The following is a 20,366-nucleotide window of genomic DNA, read 5'->3' as shown; positions in this document are numbered from 1 at the left end:
AGCTCTAACTGTGCTAGGGAAGCCAACAAGAGCTGTGGTTCTCACCTGCACAAACCTTTTGTCACTAGAAGGGAAGTCTCACTATATATAACAACAGATAACAGACTCAACAGTATTCAACATTTTCATCAAGTCTCTAGAGTAAACATATGTATGTCACCAAGAATGCTGAAACCAAATACTGATGAGAGGGCAGCTATGCTCTTTAATAATTTTTTTTTTTTTTTTTTGGATTAGTTCAGCCCAAGACCAAGTTGTGTATTTTACTACCAGAGTACATTTGCCACCTACAGGAAGGACCTACAGAATGGAGACAAAATCCTAGAAGAAATAACTCTGAAGAACTTTGTAATTACAGTAGGTATGCATCTCAAGATGTGATGCCATAACAAAACAAAAAAAAAAGGAGAAGAAGCACTTACACATTCTTTTGGACATACGGACACAACAGATGTAAGGTGGTAATCTTACCTTTGCAAGGGACACTGGAACGCTGCATCTTGTTCCAGTATCCACATTTTTTAAAGTATGTTGAAAAATTAATCAGGGTACAGAGAAGAGAAGTTATTTGAAAGGAGGAGAAAATTTCTCACAGCATGAATCAGAGAACCTAAACTGCTTTGAATATTAAAAAGATTGAGCTGTGTACATAAAGTCTCCAGTGTTCAAATAATTAAAAAATACTAGCTGTTTCAGAAGTTCAACATAGAAGAGGGCACCAAAATTAATAGTATAACAAAATTAACAGCTGCAAAGTTAATGCAAAAGTCATATTCAAAATGAAGTAAGTTTTAACTGTAAGGGAGCTAACCATCAGAACAACCAACCAAAGATGTGCTTAATATTGCACCTTTTCACTTCTTGTAATCCAGATTATGTTTTTTCAGACACGCATTTTGTACACCCTTAGCACCATCCATAAAGACTAAGTGGATAACACATAATGCTCTATGATTTATAGGGTCAGATGTGCTTATTAATTAATCCTGCTGACATCTTACTTTTTGAATCTGTCAGCTTGATCATCTTGCCAAAGGACAATCATGTAAGCAAGACAGACCTACCTACAACATGACAGACATTATCATCTATCTCCGTGCCACAAATTGACTTGAGGGCTTCTTGTAAGAAGTTTGAGACACTGCAGAATATGAAATACTGCTGAAATTAGACTGGTGGTGACTTTGTCATTATTTTTCCAGGAAACCAAAGATATAAGTATGTCAGAAACTTTGTCATCATCACTGGCATTTTATTTTATTGTACTCCTTACAAAGCATATCAAATTTTTTTTTGCAAAGAATCCAACAAGTCAAATCTAAAGAACTGATGCCATCTTGAGGCTCCAATTTATTCATTTCTCCATTTACCCTGTTTAGGTCAAAACCTTTTAATGAAATTAATAATCGATTCACATTCATACAATAAAGCTGGTTTCTTAAAAAGCTAAAACTAACACAATCTTTCATATCCACAGATCAGATTATTTGAGGCTTAAGGAACAATGACACTTATGAATAGCACTGTCACAAAGATATGCAATGATAACATCATAGATGAAAAGATCAGTGAAGGTTTTTAAACCCAAAACTTGGTATTTACTACTTAGAGCAGAAAACCAAGAAAATAAAAAATACAACCATTTTGGATAAAGTCAGAGCTAAAACAGAAGAGAATGAACTACAGTAGGAATTCAAGAAGTAAAGGACACTCCCTAAAATAATGCAGCGTTTTTCCACGTAAGAGAAAATGAATAATCGTGACAATAAAAAGAATAAACTAATTGAAAAAAGATGAGCCGTTTCAAATCTGGCCATGATGTAGCTGAAGTTCTTGCTATTATATTTATAGACAAAGTAAAAACCACATCACACAGATAGAAGAATTCCTGCTGAAATTACAGCAACCTCATGAGACAGTATGCTGTGCCATGAAATACTGTACAAAGCTGCCATCCATAACAGAGAATAAAATCTATGAGCTGAATCAAATCCACTTTAGACTGCTGCTGCTCCCTCCCTCCAAAATGATTTAAAATGATAGACTGACTTCTGGTCACTTGCTAGTTCTTTGCCAGTCATTCTGTTCAGTCACCAGTGGTCATATTAGTCCAAATGAGAGTATCCAAGGACATATATCTGCTACTGCCATCACCAGTTATCTGTCCCCCTCCGAAGAAGAGTAAGGCAGAGGAGGCATCTCAGCTTGTGGATAAAGATGGGTTTATGACAAGACAGCATTTTATACTAAAAAAGGATGAGGCTTTTGTTCTGATTCTGCTGTAAAGGTGGGAAACCCTAGAATAGAAAAGTGGACAGCATCCTACAGTCTTTTGTTTTTTTAAGAGTCTGGGCAGGTATCATTCCTGGATTAATAAGGATGGAAAAGCTGAACTGGTTCTATGGATGGGAGGTCTGTTAACAGACCTGAAAACTCCTGAAAGCTGTAAGGCACACCAGCTTCACAGACTTCTGTTTAGTGCTCCAGTTTGGTACATTACCAGGAGGTGGTTCTGACACTCAGAGGCATCAGTAACATCCATGTGCCTTTATCCATCAATCTCCCTGACCTCACACAGGCAAACTTTTGAGAGACATTCAATAAAAATACATGCTCTGCCTTTTTATCCTGTGAAGTAAGAGACTGCACAAGTGATCAGGTACTATTTAAAAGAGAGACAATGTCATATTGCAATTGTAATTTGTATAAACAAAAATATGACATTTAAACTGGTGGTTGCTTTTGTCATTTGCTTTCTGAAATCCAAGAGCTTACATTAGGTGGAGTTTAAAGTAGCTAAATTAAGGTAACTTGTACGAGAAGTCTGCATATATCAACAGCTTGACTTTGTCACAAAAGGTAACAGAAGTTAGTGGCCTGCTGCTGTCCAGGTTATTTTCCACAAAATATAGAGATCAAAGTAACATTTCCTTTTAGCTCTGTTTGGGTTTTGGTGGTTTGTTTTTCAGTTAGCAGGGGAAGGGAGGGGAAGTGTGGTTATTGAGTTTTTAGCCTTTTTAATTTTTTTTTTTTTTTTTTTAAATGCCCCTTATTTTTCCTTCAACCAGTACTTCACTTGCAAGGTTTGGGAAGTTCTCCCCTTGTTTCTATATGAAATTATCAATTTGAAGTTTACAAACATATCAATCAGTCATCTAAACCAAGCACTTCTGGTCAAACTCCCAAATTTTACTCTATAATTGTATTATTAAAAACTTTATGAGTAATTTGCACCCCAATTAAAAATGGAAATGTGGTTTCTCAAGCAAGAGTAAGTCCTGGGTAGAAAGAACCAAATTAACTGCATGAGCATTAATTCCCATCTCTTTTCTTCACATTTTTTTAGGATTATATAGGTACAGGAGCCTTTATTCAAACACTAGATTCTGCTACCCCAAGGTTCACATAAGCATTGCTTCCCGCTAATAAAACAGTCCATGACAATGGTTTCTGAAATATGTTAGTGACCCAGAAGGCTGGATTCATGCTGTGCAGAGACCTTAGTGTCCATCTCACAGCATGGAGCTATGCTGCCTGGCCCCTGCACAGGGCTGAAGGTCCCCGTGGGTCTCACGTCACACACAGCAGCCCCCCAAGGTCTCTAGCATTCATCTGCAGGTGCTCCTGTTCAGGCACCGTGATCCAGCCCCAGGTGTCCAGCACTTGCTGGAAATCAGTTCTTATTTCTAGTATCTCAAGCAAAGTATGTAAAAAAACCTGAATTAACACGAATAACTTTCAAAAACCTTACTTGGCACTCCGAAAGCTCAGGAATAAGCTACAATTTTGAAGAAATGGAAGAGGTGGCATTCCTCAGGGCTCACTGTTGGGACCAGTGCTGTTCCACATCTCTGATGGCAACATGGACAGTGGGATCGAGGCACCCTCAGCAAGTTCACCAACGGCACCAAGCTGTGTTGTTGACATGCTGGAGGGAAGGGATGTGCCATCCAGAGGGACCTGGACAGGTGCGAGAGGTGGGCCTGTGCAAACCTCATGGGGTTCAACAAGGCCAAGTGCAAGGTCCTGCACATGGGTCGGGGCAATCCCCAGCACAAACCCAGGCTGGGCGAGGAGTGGATTGAGAGCAGCCCTGCGGAGAAGGTCCTGGGGGTATGAGCGGATGGAAAAATGACTGTGAGCCAGCAATGTGTGCTCACAGCCCAGAAAGCCAACCGTGTCCTGGGCTGCATCAAGAGAAGTGTGGGCAGCAGGGCGAAGGAGGGAATTCTCCCCCTCTGCTCTGCTCTTGTGAGACCAACCACTGCAGTGCTGTGTCCACCTCTTGGGGCACCAACAGAAGGAGATGGACCTGCTCGAGTGGGTCCAGAGGAGGCCACGAAGATGCTCAGGGGCTGGAGCAGCTCCCCTGTGAGGACAGGCTGAGAGAGTTGGGGGTGTTCAGCCTGGAGAAGAGAAGGCTCTGGGGAGACCTTAGAGCGGCCTCCCAGTACTGAAAGGGGCTGCAGGAAAGGTGGGGAGGGACTCTTGGTCAGGGCGTGTAGGGACAGGATAAGGGGTAACGGTTTTCAACGGAAAGAGGGTAGATTCAGATGAGATCTAAAGAAGAAATTCTTCCCTGTGCAGGTGGTGAGACACTGGCAGAGGTTTCCCAGAGCAGCTGTGGCTGCCCCCTCCCTGGCAGTGTTCCAGGCCAGGCTGGACGGGGCTGTGAGCAACCGGGGCTAGTGGAAGGTGTCCCTGCCCAGGGCAGGGGGTTGGAGCTAGATGGTCTTTAAGGTCCTTTCCAACCCAAATCATTCTACAATTCTGTGAAGTGACCTCAAAACCAAGATTCATATGACTTCAATCTTATTTCTAACTATTTTTGAGTTGGAATACAAGCTCTGTTAGATGTAGTAACTCTGCTGTAAATGCCAAAACATGTTCCTGAATGAATGCTTCTACAATCCCCATTTCATTTCTCGAAGATCACCTGCCTATTTCCCTCTCAGTTCTTTCTTAGCTGCTCCTCACTGCTTTCCCTGTACGTTCTTCCAATAACCAGTCCTGCACACAGACAGGACCAGCAGTTACTTGTCACAAAGCAACAGACATTACCATAACTACCAAACCATGTAATACTTCTTGTATTTAGAACTTGTGCTTGTATTTGTTACAGAACAATACATTGTTTACACCACGCTGCACCAAACAAGATCTGTCCACAAAGAGCACTAACCCAGAGGAAATTAATTCTATTTTTAATTTATATTTACTTTTAGCCTTAATAGTTATTGCTATTTTGACAGCAGCAAACATAAAAGTGAAGGATAACTTACTTAATTTCTCATTCAACAGCTAAGCAAGCCACAGAAAACCAAGATGTTTCTTCAAAACAGAAGGGGGGAAAAAAATTAAATTAAAACAATCAAGATTGCCCTGTGAAGGTTCTTGAACTACAGCTTTGTAATTACACTCTTCAGAGCCAAGGCTCCTGTAAGACAGTTTGTCATTTTGGCACTGCTTCAGATTTTCTGCCAACAACTTCAAGTGTCAGTTGCTTGCACACAAAGTTTCATCGCTGCAACAACTGAAAAACCCCAACGCTGCAAAGATGATGAAATAAGTTTTCAGGCAGCACAAAATATAACTACTGATCTGTGTCTTCTAAGAGACACACCTGATTCCTTACGTTTCCTCCCTGAAGCAGTGCTTCCCTGGGACTGAGTCCGGGCTTATAAACCGGGTGGAAGTTTGTGCTGTGCTCAGTTCTGTGCCTCATCTCTGAGGCAGCTCTAGGCTGAAAAACTCTGCATTCAGAACTGCACACACACACCCCAAATACACTACCAGAGCTCCAGTGGATGTTTCAAAAAAATTTTTTTAAAAAAGCAATGGTCATAATCTATTGCAGGATTTTTTTCCTCACACAGAAACATAAAACAGTCCATTCTACTGGCTGATTAGGCAATGATTTACATCTGTAATGACTCGTATTTCTCTCACCATACAAACTCTAATCCAAGAAATACTGTCAAATTCCAGTATTCTCAGCTGTTTGCCATCACTTCTCCCCCTGCCCAAGACAGCTCAGTTGTCAGCCCTGAAAACAGGTACTGCAGCATTACAGTGGATCCACTCTGCTGTGACAGTAATTGTCAGAAAGCCTGGCAAACCACATGCAAATTCACCGGAACACCAAAGTTACTGCAAACACTTCAGTTACTCTCCCACCCATTCCCTGCTTCTAGAGGGCCACGTCATGCACACAGTTTGGCTGCAAGATCTTAAGCTCTGCCTGTAGATACCATGAGATTTAAATAATGAGTTTAAAAAAAAAATAAAATAGCCAAACACAAAACTATAGCAAACATTCAGTTATTAGTTAACTCTTAAAACAAATATTTCAAAGCAGAAGCTCATCAGTTAAGCAGGAATCTCTGCTGTGGTGTGCTCTTCTTTCCTCCACACCACTTGCTAGTCTCCTTGCAGGACAGGCTCCCTTTGAGCTGTGAAGTATAAAGGAAATGGAAATTTCCACTGACAGATTCCCCAGCTTTTGCATTTTTGCATAATATTGATAGTGCTGCACAACACAGACAAGTGACTGTTCTTTCATCTTACCGTAACAGACTTGCCTCTTTCCAACACACCCAAGTAAGATTTTTTTCTGGCCTCACCATTTCCATGCTTCTTTCATGTTTACCTCAGGAAAATGTGAAATTGGCAAGTCTCTAATTAGGATCAAAACAGTGCTCTTTTCCCAAATGGCTACAAATATATATTTAAAAAATATTAGTAAATTTGTATATCTTTTAGATGCTAGTATATATTAATCCACATTTTCATTCCAAGCAGGAATAGTGGACATCAGACAATACCCACAACACATTAGAAAGAAGATTAATTTTAATCAAATACTAAAGGAAACAATCCTATGTTGGACAATAGCAGCTGATGGCCTGGTATTTCTAATATGTAGGATCCTTTAAAAACAGTTTCAAATGATTCCTAGGAAGTCTGTGCTGTGTTTAAAGAAAGACTTCTTCCTACATTTAAGACTATTAAATTCTTCCAAGCACTGATAACAGCCTCTTCTTCTCACACAGCTTCTAAAAGCAAAATTTGAGACTTTTCACAAGGGCAATACCCGTTATAAAGTCATACTTTTTCTTTAAAACCTATTTATTAATGAATTTACACATAAGCAGGAATGACTTCCTCCTAAAGCATTCAGCAGTGTGAAAGTCTTGTTCATAAAGCAACTCCTGTGACACCTGTGTCATATACAGAGGCTGCAAAATTATCAAAATAACCATCAAAATACGAGTACTAAATACTGAAAGAGGCAAATAATCTATGAATAGATAACTAAATTGTAAAGAATAAAATGCCAGAATAAATGAGCCAAAAAAAAAACATTCAGCCACAACTCTACATTCTTAGATTTCTTAACTTTGCCAAAATGATCTCCCCATAGGTGTTCTGTCAGCAGCCTTCAGTCTTGCACTCTGTACATGCAACAGCAGACTACAGCTATCTGAATAACAAAGATACTCCCACACTCCTCTCAGAGCAATGGTCTATCAGACTAATGATTGTTAAAATCAGAAAGCAATACCAGGAAGAAGTATGGGCTTATCAGTTAATGGAAATCAGAAGCTTCCAGCTCTCACTTCTGTTAGAGATCTTTGGTATAATGATAGAAGAAGCATTTCATCTCCAGTACATAACTAAAAAAATGAGATTTGTGAGATCATGACAATTTACTTCTAGTTCTGTTGATCTCGCAATATGAACTAAAGCAAAAGCTTTTGCAGTGTATTGCATTTGCCCTTCAGGTTGAATGCTGACCATGTCATGTTGCTCCATGCTGTTTAGGTGGGAGATTCAGAGTGTGACCATTGCCCTAAAAACGAGAATACTCTTTTAAAAAGAAAAAAAAACACCAAACCAAAATCAAACAAAAAACCCACACCACAACTGGTTGGATTTTTAAGTCCTCTCTTCTCTAAAGATCTCTAACAGAGTGCTAAGCAGAGACAAGTAATGTTACACTCAAAGCAACAGTTCTTGTCACTCAAATACTGTAAGAAGTGTCAGAGTGGCTGAAAGGACCTACCAGTTACACACTGATATCTACCACATTATATGGGGGGAAAGGCAGAGAGCTACATTTAGGTTTCTGTATTTACATATGTTCAACATACTGTCCAAGTGTTCTGGTAGGCAGTAAAAGCATGCCACAGGACTCAACAACAGAACAAAAAGAACAGACACACAAAACCAAGGGTCCACAAAGTCATTAAACTGACTCTTCCAGAGATACAACTCCAGCTCAGTCACAGACATCGTGCATACCACACTCTGTAGTCTCTTAACAAAAAGTCCTGGTCAAACTTACTTTGAACATAAGCTAGATCCAGTATTCATTGTAAAACCACTCGCATCACGCCAGCAAAACCACCATGTATTCTGTGTGACACTGATGCACTTATACACACTTGTTATCATGCTCTTGTACATCCTAGTAGAATGTACAGAACTGCATGGTATAAAAGGATGGTCTTCAATTGTTTTTATCAGATGTGAGGCTGCTGTGATGCTCATTAAACAACCAAGCTGGCAATAGAAACGGGAACGTCCTCTCTGCAGCCGCTGCTTTTCAGCTTGCCACAAAGGTAAGTGGTGACAATGCTGGCAGGAGAGAGACAGATGGAGCAAAGGCAAGACAACGCAGAAACACTGCAGTGGTTCCACCAGTTTTGTTTTGCAAGCCACCAGTATCTCCCTCATCTACCAGTCACAGTTCTCAGTCCATCTAATCCATCTACCGAGTACTCATAGGAAGAGTTCCTCAATAGATCATGCATTCCCAGGGTACAAAGGATCTTCTAATTCCACATTCCAGTCTCATTGTAGACAAATCATTTAGGCTTATGAACAGTTACTGCAAATGTGCAAATTGCAACTTTTATAAATTCCATTAAAAACTAATTTTAAAAATCACACAGAAGTCTAAAAACCTCTGGGACTGGTCTCCAACAGCACTTACAAAATTACTGTTATAAAACAAAACAGAACATAGGCACATATGTATCAGTACTGTCCAAAGAAGTTGATATAAATATTGCCCTTGAAGCTGGCAGATCTTTTGCTGGAGTGACTTAACATGTTGATTTTGTGACCTGTGTTTATGCAACCCAATCTGAAAGTTTAACTCATAATACAGCATGGAAATAGAGACTTTTACAAAAGGAATGTGCACTGCCAGCAGTTCTCTTCCTAAAACTCCTCATATTTGAGAACCCATTAAGCATTGCCAGTCAAAGTTTAATAGTTATGTAAGCAATTCAAAACACCTAATTTTCACAGAAAGCACATAATTTTTACACTACTACCCGATGATTGTATTAATCTGTGTAAGAAAAAAAATACATAGCACAACTGTCCTAATATAAAAAAAACAGCTTAAGAAAGAACAACAGGCTACCATAAATACAGCATCTGTCAAAGTTAAATAACTACAGGCTGCATTTTTATCCACTTTAGCCACAAACAGTAATTGCTGGCATTAGCAGGAATTTCTTCCTTCCAAAGAGAATCTACCAGAAGACAATTTTAGTTATATTTAATGTAGTTTAATCTTGCTACATTTTAAAGCTCATTCTGCAGTTAGTATTCAAAATAAATGTAAGTAAAATGTATACATTACCCAACATAAAGAACACTCATAGACAATCTCAAGCAACAGTAGAAAGTAAAGTTAAAAGCCCAAACTTAAAAACAGATTTGCAGTTATTTTTAACAGAGGGAGGATTTCTATGAACTTACAGTAAGATTCCAGTTGATCTGCGGTATTCTTGTGTGAAGGTTTAGACTGAACATAAGCAACAGAACTCCAGTAACCACCAATGCACTACAGCTCACAAACTCAAAGAAATAAAGGCCTTCGCAAGGGGAGCATTCCATGATGGTCTCTATGCAGATGAATGCAATCAGTGCCAAAACCTAGGAAGAAAAACAAGTGGAAAAAATATAAATAGATTTCCACATTTTGAAAGTAGCCACAAGTATTCCTGAAATTTCCATTGGGAACATGATCAGTTTACACTCAGGAATGTGTGATTTTAGTTTATAGCAAGGCACTGTCTAAAGAGCAAAAACAAAAGCAAATTAATGCAAGACCTTCTGGATATCTCCTGTTCAACAAAGTATATTTTAGCAAAATTACAAGGAGTCTAACAGCAATACGACTGAAAAACCCAGAAAGGCACGAAACCCCTTCAGGCCATTGGCTTAATATGCAAATAGCACCTCAAACATTTTATTTCATTTTTCACTCATGATTTGCTATTCCAAAACTTGAAGATGGAATGCATTTGTCTATTGGGCCAATCTCAAGCTCAATTACACAGCATTAATATAGTGTGATTGTGAAACACATTTCAATAAAGCTATTATTTAAAATTCACTACCAACTTGAGATCCAAGGTCAAAATAGAATAGATTCAGAACCTCTACCAGCCTCCAAAAATTATAGAATCACAGAATGGTTTGGGTTGGAAGGGACCTTAAAGACCATCTAGTTCCAACCCCCCTGCCCTGGGCAGGGACACCTTCCACCAGCCCAGGTTGCCCAAAGCCCCGTCCAGCCTGGCCTTGAACCCTGCCAGGGAGGGGGCAGCCACAGCTGCTCTGGGAAACCTCTGCCAGTGTCTCACCACCCTCACAGGGAAGAATTTCTTCATTGTATCTAATCTGAATCTACCCTCTTTCAGTTTAAAACCGTTAACCCCTTGTCCTATCACTACATGCCCTTCTAGTGGTAAGCCTGCCTTTTTCATGGTTTTTATCAATATACTATATTTTATATAAAAATATGTTTTATCATTCCTTTTTAAGACAATAAATGAGCAGCTAATAGATGATGGAAAAACTGGTGATGCAAACATATTGAACTGTGATAATGGTTAGTCACACTAAATTCAGAAGGTCTCTTAGTAGGGTTAACACAGACTTCTGCAAGACTAGAGTTTAACTTACTCTTTAGGATAAAACAATGAAACTCATCATACTTCAGAAAAAATCTGCCCAGTGGACAAAACTAAAATACATAAAAACCATACACCAATTGTAGCTACCACTTAGATACCATTAGATACCACTGATTAGCTACCTCAGAGTATACAACTTACATATGTAAGTCTATGTTTCAAAGTGATTCCTCTTTAAATATAGTTGGTAAAAGAAAAACAGTTGCATGGATGGTTTTGTTTTGTTGGTTTGGTTTTTTTAATTTTCCATGGCAAGCAGGGAAGGCCTTAAGAGCGTTTTGCTTTGGTTTTCAAGACAACAACCCCCCCCACACCCACCCACTTACATTTCTCAGAAAGAATTCACTTCTTTGCTCTGCCGCAAAATTCTAGCGAGACCATAGTAAGTCACTTCAATTTGAGGATGAAGAACTCCGGGAGATAGCCTCCTCAGAGCTAAATACTCCATAATTTGAAGGTTTTGCACAAACAAAACATAAATTTAAAAGATTGACAGAAGCCACAATACAATAAATTCCTGCTCAATCCTTCTTTGTCAATTCCAATGACGTTTTGCAGATATCCCTTCTTCCAGCACTTTTATGCTTCATCCACTAATCTGCCTTTGTCTCCTACAACAAAACTAACAAAATTAAGAGAAAGGATTTTGAAATAAGTTATCATTTTTGTCACTAACACCAGCAGTAATTCTAAGTAAAGGACAATACCCTGCATGCTTCGTTTGCCACGTACTTCAGAATACAGTAGCTAATTTAAGTTTAAAAATGGATTAAAACAAAGCAAATCAGTTTTAATAAGAAAACTCATACTTGGATAGAAACTCTCTCTCAGTTCACTTAGCACACTCTCTAAGAGAGCACATGCCATATGAATTTTTGCCAGCTAACAGAGCGGGCCAATTCACATCAAAAATTCTGAATGGATACCCAGTGACTAAACACTTCAGATTTTTATCTTTGACACTGAATAACTTTGGGGAAAAAAAAAAAAAAAGAGAATATGCAGTAAAATGGCACGTTCAGAAAATCAGAATCAGTCGAACTATGATTTCAGCACTGACATACACAAAAAAACCCACTGTCCAGAGCACAGCTTCATTTTACAGTATTAGCATGTAATGAAGTCCACCTTTTCTGTGAACACAAGTCTCATAACTGAAGATGACATTGAATACAATTTTAAAAAGTAAAGCTCAAAAAAAAAATCTTTGCTATTTCAAGCAGGATCAGTATCAAGTATTAATGCTAAATGTTAGCTAGCAAACCTTTTATTATATTGAAACATCTAAAAGTTAAGTCTCCATTGTTCTTGCCACTACTTTTGATACATTATGACACTTGTAAAATTTTTAGAAGCATTAGAAATAAATTATGCACTGAAGAAGCACTTGGAGCAATGAACTCTAATCATCACATGTTACGTATATACTCCCAAGCTCAGAAATAATAAACTTCAGAGCAATTCTACCTTAAGACTTCATTTTATTGCTTAAGAAATTATAAAATGCATTTACCTGTGACACACCCTTATAAGAAAAAAGTGTTAGTTGTGCACACTTGCGTTTGACTTAACCCAAACTATTTCAAATGGTAAAGATGTGCTATCGTTTTACACGCAGCAGCATTAGTGTACAGTCGTCTGGGTTGTGGCAGCCCAAGTCTATTGATGTGTTTATCAGAAAGGCTGGGAGAAAACCTGAATTGTTTCAGTTTGTGATGGGTATTCTGGCCACAAAGCAGAGACTGTGTTTTGGAAACATGCACAATAACTATGAACAGGAGTATTCTCATCACTAAGTGGATCAGGATGCCTGAACACTTGGTGGAAGGGACAGGGAAAGGAGAATATTCCCATGTATACAATTTATTTGTAACACTTTTGTACTTCAAGTAAGATTCCCATTAAATAAGTTACTATTTTTCTTGCGTTAAAAATATATTTCACCCTTCTCAAAAATCATCCGTCCTGCTAGTGCTACACATGGTACCTTCCTGTTAACTGCCCACTATTTGTCTCACAATGAATGCTACGACAAAAAATGAAATCCAAATTAATCACCACATCAGAAAAACGCTATCCGCCCACAGAAACTTCCCTTTTTGTAAACACAATAAAAATCTCAGTCTTTAATAAGAAATATTTTCTCTTTGAAACATCAGGGTAATCTTGTCCTCCTACACGTTTATAAACTTGCCAGAAGCATCCTTCCAATTAACTACAAGTAACCTGAATCTTCTTTAAAAACACACCAGTGCTGCTTTCGCTGGCTGTTCCACTCAGAGTTGAATCTAATTTTGTTTCTAATAAAAAAGAAAACTACTCTGAACACATGAAAGTGAAATATACATTACAAAATCAAACCCGTAACTTCCTCAGACAGCTACACTACTTAAGTGTTGTGTAAATGCTACAACAGAAGCCAAAGCAGATTTCCAAAGGCCATGGTTCATCCAGTCATCAAATTCATTTTTAAAAAAAAGAACGTGTTAACATTGCAAGAAAAATGCTTCATTTCCTCTGCATTTTTAAATTTATGAAATAAATAAGACAGGCTACAGAAATTACATACTGAATTAATACAATTTTGCCACCTAGAACACCACTTGATTGGCATGGCCACAAAGTGGAGTGATACGATCATAAGCATGCCCCTACAGTGTCCCACTGCAAACTGCAGACAGACCAAAAAAGTCAGTCTTAGTCTCAGCTAACCCAGCTTATTTTATGGGGTACTTCAGTGCAGGTCTAGCACTAACCATTTTCTCCTGTTCTCTCACAGAGCTCTCTGTAACTATAATGAAAACATTTTCTTTCTAACCTACATTTATCTCCATTCTCTGTCTACCACCATCACTGCCTACTGAATTTGATAATCAACATGCAGCTCACAGCTTACCAAGGGTCAAAGACCTTAAAAGTCACTTCTCCAGAGCTTCCTATACTCTTCCTTCTGCCACACCACAGATCCAAGATACAACTGGTGTTTTGCCTTACCATACTGGCTATACACACTCTTTTGGGAAGAGGAGGGAGGACAAAGACCCTCCAGAGTCCTCCTGGCAAGCCTCCATGCTCCATCCAGACACCATCTGAGTGCACAGAGACTTGCGCTGCCCCAGGTGACTGAGGCACAAAACTGCAGCAAAGAAAAACCCTTATTCCACAGCTACTAAAGCTTTGCTCTTGCTTTGTAACACAAGACACCAATGTTACCTCGGGAAAACCAGGAGACAGGATCTATCCAGACCTGCGTCTGCCTCCCATGACTGCAGTTACAGGACTAACCAAGACAAAAAGGACACGAGGTAATCGCCTCTAATTGCACCAGGGAAGATTTAGACTAGACATTAGGAAGCATTTGTTTACAGAAGGGGTTGTTAGATGTTGCAATGGGCTGCCCAGGGAGGTGGTGGAGTCCGCATTCCTGGAGGTGTTTAAGAGTAGAGTTGACTTAGCGCTGAGGGATATGGTGTAGCTGGGAACTGTCAGTGTTAGGTCAATGGTTGGACTGGATGATCACAGAATCACAGAATCGTCTAGGTTGGAAAGGACCTAGATGATTCTGTGAAAAAAACACCAAAGAACCCAAAAAAGTGAAAAATGCAGCATCCTATCAGCCAATGAAATGCAAACTGCCATTTCTCCAACACAGGAGGCAACCCTCACTTTTGAGCCATACCTCTTCTCACAGTTGATGGTGATGAGTTTCAACAGGTTTCTTCACAAGCAAAAGTTTCAAGGTTAGTTTACTTGAGGAAAAATGAGAAGTTGAACATGAAGATGTCCCTTTACATGAATTACTGCTGTCTCCCACAAATGACACAGCTACAGCTTTCTCAGGCAGAGCCAATAAAGTTTCCTCCAATGGATGAAACAAAACTTTTCATCTGTTTTTCTCTGCACTGAGTACTTCAGAATACTTCAGAGGGTTTTCTATTCCACCCTAATTCCTCCAATGTCCTAAGATTTGTGTAACTCTCTTTTATTACTTTCCTTCTCTTTCATAACAGTTGCTTTTGGTTTCCCTTCTACTTCCCCTGTTCTTGAAGTAAGTACAGTGGATATTGCATTGATATGCAACTTCATCAGGATGGAAACATCTGCTTATCCTGCTGAATGCTCAGGTCCATGCAGAGGCATCTTGGCTACCTGCAATACCACCTTTTTTTTTTTTTTTTTTTGGGGGGGGGGGGGGGGGGGGGAAGAGATGCAAGAGTCTTGTCAACATCAACAAGAATAAGCTTCAGGGTAAGCTAAGAAAAGGACTGAGTCTGCCCAGACTTGCAGCCCAATGCCTGCAGTACAGCTCTAACTCTGTGATGGAACAAATCTCCCCCCGCCCTTCATCCCTCATCTCCCACAACCATATAATGCAAGGCAGAAGAAAAAAAACATCTCCAAGTAGAGGATTAAGTACAAAATGGATTTCCCAATAACGACTTTTTGTGTTTTTTGTCTTGACCAAACTGGCAAACTGTTACCCAATTTTATTGTTTAGGACTGCTAAGATAACTCATGTACAGTGTAAGGCTACTGCACTTCGATTAAACAGCACTGAACCCCACATAAAAGCTCCATTCAGAGTGAAGCAGCTCCTCACTGGAAAGGGGTGAAGCAACCAGAATTTAAGGCCATTTAATTCCTGAAAGAGAGCCTCTATACTGGGATCCAATGTCCTTTAATTTAGCCACATTTGCCTCCTACCATTATTGTGTTCATCTCAACTTTCCTGTAAATTCCCCTGGAGAAGGGCCCTTAATGAAGAAATCATCTGCCTTAGGGCTATGTAAATGGCTTATATTTACATCATTTTCTTGGCAACACGGGCACCTCAGACATAAAACACTGTATTTCCCCAAAATGGAGAAAATGTGCTATGACAAGCACCAATGCTGAAACAGAGCTTTTAGGAGGTTGCTAATGGTGTATTTTTCCTGTCAGAACATGTTGTGTTTTATTTTTGAAGAAAATAATCAAACAACTTTGCACTAAAAATAAAAGAGACGGTTCTGCAATGAAAACAAAGTAAAAAATGAGTTTTCCTGTTTATCTAAAATGTTACCACAGAAAGCCTTATTGTGTGGTTAAATGACATAATTACGCATGATTTCCAAAAAACCACAAAATGGTCAGCATTTTTTCTGCCTGAAAAATACCCACAGAATTTTAGTAAGAATGTCACACTACCAAGACATTTTTGCATCCAGACTGTTTAAATTAATGGTACAGCAGAATACATATGCACAAAATAGAGAAGAAATAAATTGCTTTTACACCACTTAAAGTATCTGAAGACATTAAACTTTCTTGAATTAAAATCTAGATTTATTGTTCTCATTTACTTGGCCCAGCAGTCCCAACTTAATGTATGAAACCAAGTGGGTCTCATTCCTTGCAAAGCACATGCATTTCCCACATCTAAAACAGCTGGCACAGATATGAATATTTGGGATCATATGGCTTAAACACAGTCCTGCTCCTCCAGCAGGAAGCCATCTTTTACCCTAAGCAGAAGAATGAATGATTTCCCGCCTGTTCCTAGTCTGCATCCTTAAGACTAAAAGAAATGCGTTATTAACTCTGGTAATTGGACTGCAAGGAGCCTTAAATCACAAAAGAGTATTAAACTTTTCTTACAAGATAGAAAATTTAGGAAAACGATGCTTACCAGAGAGGGAAGCTTAAGAAGCACCAGTGATTCAGCACCCTGGATAAACTAAACTGTGCTCTAATGGCACTAAATACAACTCTGAACAAATCCTGGGGAACTCAACCTGACCTCCAAGATCAACTGATTTGGTTCTGGTGGTGACAACAGAAATAATAAGAGAATATTTAAATTTCAAATCTTCATTGCATCTCTAGGGTTTTACATGTAGCTGCATTCCTTCGGTTTTCATTATTTCTAAGTTCACTTTTGGATATAATGTGGCAAGACTTCAGCGCATTAAGTATTGTGGAATCTGTATTAAATAAGCTAAACTTTTGCCACCTCCAGCAGTTTTCTATAATCCCTGAAAGATTCAGCTACTGCTCACTTTCCTTTCTCAATTTAGGCAAAAGACCAATTCTAAATACAGAACATATTTCGGAGGCCAGAAACATTTTGATAGTGAATTATGAGAAAGGGTCAGATTTAAGAAGAACAGTAATCAGCACTCAACAACAGAATGATAGTTGTTTTGAAACACGGAGTACATCAGAACTAACGCTTATTCTAAAAAAATATAATTAACTGGACTGAAGGTAAACAGAAGAGATTCTCAACTGGCTTAAACAGAAATGCATCAATTTTAAAAGTGAACTTAATCACAGAGTCTAAAATGAAAGAAAGCTGCAGACATGAAGTCGTGTCTTATTACCTGTTAATTATGCATTAGTGTTTTGCTTATTGCTTGGACATGCCGATGCAACAAACATTCTTATCTGCTAGATAAATGCAAAACCTATTCCAGCTCAAATATCATTAAACAAATAGTATTTTACAGTACTGAAATATTTTATGATTTGGGATTTTTTAAAAGAAAAAGCAAACACAGTTCTTCCTGCTACTGCTGAATAATTTAAGATTTTTTTTTTACTTTACGTTTATATCGTCCTCAAAGTAAATCCATTTTAGCATTCAAAGTAATAACTGAACACGCAGACAGGTGTGAAGCCCTGGTTTGCACAACTCCCACATGGCTCGTTCTGGAGTTGTCAGTGACCAGACCCATGCCATGCTGCTCACTGGGACTGGAAGAACCCCACCTCATGACCCCCACACTTGGCCCCCAGCTCCACCGGTATCTTGCCCACTGTTATTTTGGCACCTGTAAAAAGGTTGCTTAGCCCAGCATTGCTTTACGTTGCAGACCTGACTGCAAGTTTTTCTTTCTTACACCCAAGACCATCTTCCTAACAAAACAAAAAACACACCGACAAGCAAACAAACAAAAAAATCACTCTGATTTAGGTATATTTCAGGTTTTATCCAATCCAAAGAACCACTGAACAGAATCGGAAGCCAAGGCACACTGCAAGGAGATACTCGGTTTAGGCACATTTCCTCAAAGAAATCTAAATGAGATTCTAACATACCTTCCAGGCTAGACAAAAAGGGAACGTAACATGCCACCTGTCCTATAAACAAAAGCCCAGCAATAGTTTTGTGGCAAACATATCCTATAGGAATATTCATTTGAAGATCACAGAGATCCACTCTTTAAACAAAGACAAACAAAACATGCAAAACATAACCAGTTTCTCCCACCAATTTCTTCCCACAGGAACCTGTGCCTCCAGTCTCCAGAAACTACAATTCATGTGTATCATAATTAAAAATATTTTCATAAGCAACAGGTCCTGCAATAACGAGCAAAATCCCAACATAGTTACCCATTTCTAGCTTTGCCATTTATACACTGTATTAATCACTTAACTCCTACGCAACCCAGTGAAATGAACAACTCCTAAATGAAAGTCTCATTTTGTATCTATAGTACACTGAATTGTGCCAGTGGCTTCAGTGAGTGGACATAAAACACTAAATTATAGGAGGCAGGGGATTTTTTCCCCCCTTTTCACCATATCCTGATATTTGAGGTTTAATTTTCCCATTTATTGTCTCATAATCGTTTTGACAGACATCTGCAAGCATAGCTTTTTATAGCCATCTCTCTCTAATTCCCAAACACCACAAGCTAGTCTCTTGAATGATACTGCCTGGTGCAAGACGTGGCAGGTTCCTCAGAGGCAGCTGCAACTCACGGTAAAATTCTCTCAGTGTCCACCTCAACAAGCCTCAGCATACCCGTACCTATGCCAGAGGAGAAGAGAGGGACACACCACAAAGCAAAGGGAACTCTTGCAGACTAACCACCGCAATATGTCCACATCAGACTTCAGAATAGTGCTCTGAAGCACTGGTAGAAACCGTTATTAAATCACACACATAACAGAGAAGTGGAAATTCTTAAACAGTTCTTAAACTGCTTGAACAATTCTTAAAATACTCAACTAAGTTTCAAGTCCAATTTTATCACAATTTGACTAGCATTTATATATAGTGTTTAGACAAGCTAGGTAAAAATAGGTCAGAAAAAAAATCATACATTTCTTCAGTGCTGCACTAAATATAACTTTGTATACATTGAGTCCTCTGCATCTTCCTCAGCCACTGCCGGCTGAACATGGCAGGAGCAGGAAGAACAAAATATTTTTCCATTAGTCCCATTTACTGCTAGTCCTACTCATGCAGGCTTTACTAAAATAGTAACACAGAGTAAAAACTGACTACAGGAAACAAAGAGTGGGGAAAAACGTAGCTTAACATCTGATTTCAAGAAAGTATAGCAATCCTCACCTTCAGTCACGAAGGCAGGGGAAGATACAACTTCACTTCCTTAAAAATCATCGGTAGATCTTGTTTATTTTAAGGACTAATTTAATAGTGTTACTAAAAGTCACTAGTTTTGTATCAGCATGTATTAGTTTGTTAACAACTGTGCAGGATGCTCAAGAAAGCATGTCCAGGAGAGGTACCTCTCAGGGGTACACTGCCCACTTCCCATCCCTAGTCTTCCAGCAAGGGTACAGCATCCTCTCCAGTCCATTTCCTAGTGATTTCTATTAAGTCAAGCTGTAAGAACTCATAACTTATTATACCTTCGATATTTAAACAAAACTAATAAATACAGTTACCCTATTTTTGTCTTTAGGCTGCAGACACATGCTCTGTATGGAACATACACACATACACTCTCTGCTGGAACACAGCAAGTTACTGAGCTTGTGTCTGCATCATTTGTAAACAAATAAAGTAAACAAAGTAATAAAAAAAAAAAAGGCTATTGCTTCACTTAAGAGAATTCTCCACTCAGCTCTTAAAAAAAAAAAAAAAAAAGAAAAATCAACACTTTTGACCTGTCTTTGTGTTCCCGTTCACATTCATTGGCCAAGCTGTGCTGGAAACCTGGCTAGTCAAAACAGTATTAGAACACAGTACTGTAAATCTGTAACAAACAGTAGGATAAATTAATTGCTTTTAAGAAGGTGTACTCATAAAATTTGTCAAGTATTTGATCTGCACAGCCTCTTGTTTAACTACCCTGTTAGGCTATTTTAAAAAGTGAAAGTTCTATTTTAAGACTATCAGAATCAGTCTGCATCCTTTAAAACCCCATTTAATCCCAATTATGAGTAAACATCAAACATCCCACAAATACTAAAACAAGAAAGGAATTTTAATGAGAAAACAATCAAGAACTTAAAGTAGTCCTAAGGAATCCATTAAAGGTTTTGGGGGTTGTTTTTGTTTAAAAGAAACGGTGCAAAATGTCCTTACAATCCCAACGTTCCCAAGACTGCAATCTGAAGGCCCCCGTA

At 38.8% G+C, this 20,366-nt stretch overlaps 1 protein-coding gene across 2 annotated transcripts in view; it reads right to left on the bottom strand.

Annotated features, from left to right (window-relative positions):
- The window catches only part of CMTM4 (CKLF like MARVEL transmembrane domain containing 4), a 42,052-nt gene that overhangs the window by 11,948 nt on the left and 9,738 nt on the right, over window positions 1-20,366 (bottom strand). For both annotated transcript variants that reach the window (XM_074913592.1, XM_074913591.1), the window contains exon 2: window positions 9,778-9,954. In XM_074913592.1, the coding sequence (XP_074769693.1) occupies window positions 9,778-9,954 (177 nt within the window). The remainder of the gene's footprint in view (window positions 1-9,777; window positions 9,955-20,366) is intronic.

Source organism: Athene noctua, chromosome 9 (genome assembly GCF_965140245.1).
Source record: "Athene noctua chromosome 9, bAthNoc1.hap1.1, whole genome shotgun sequence".
Classification (NCBI taxonomy): Eukaryota; Metazoa; Chordata; class Aves; order Strigiformes; family Strigidae; genus Athene; species Athene noctua.
This window is presented reverse-complemented; position numbering and strand designations above follow the sequence as displayed.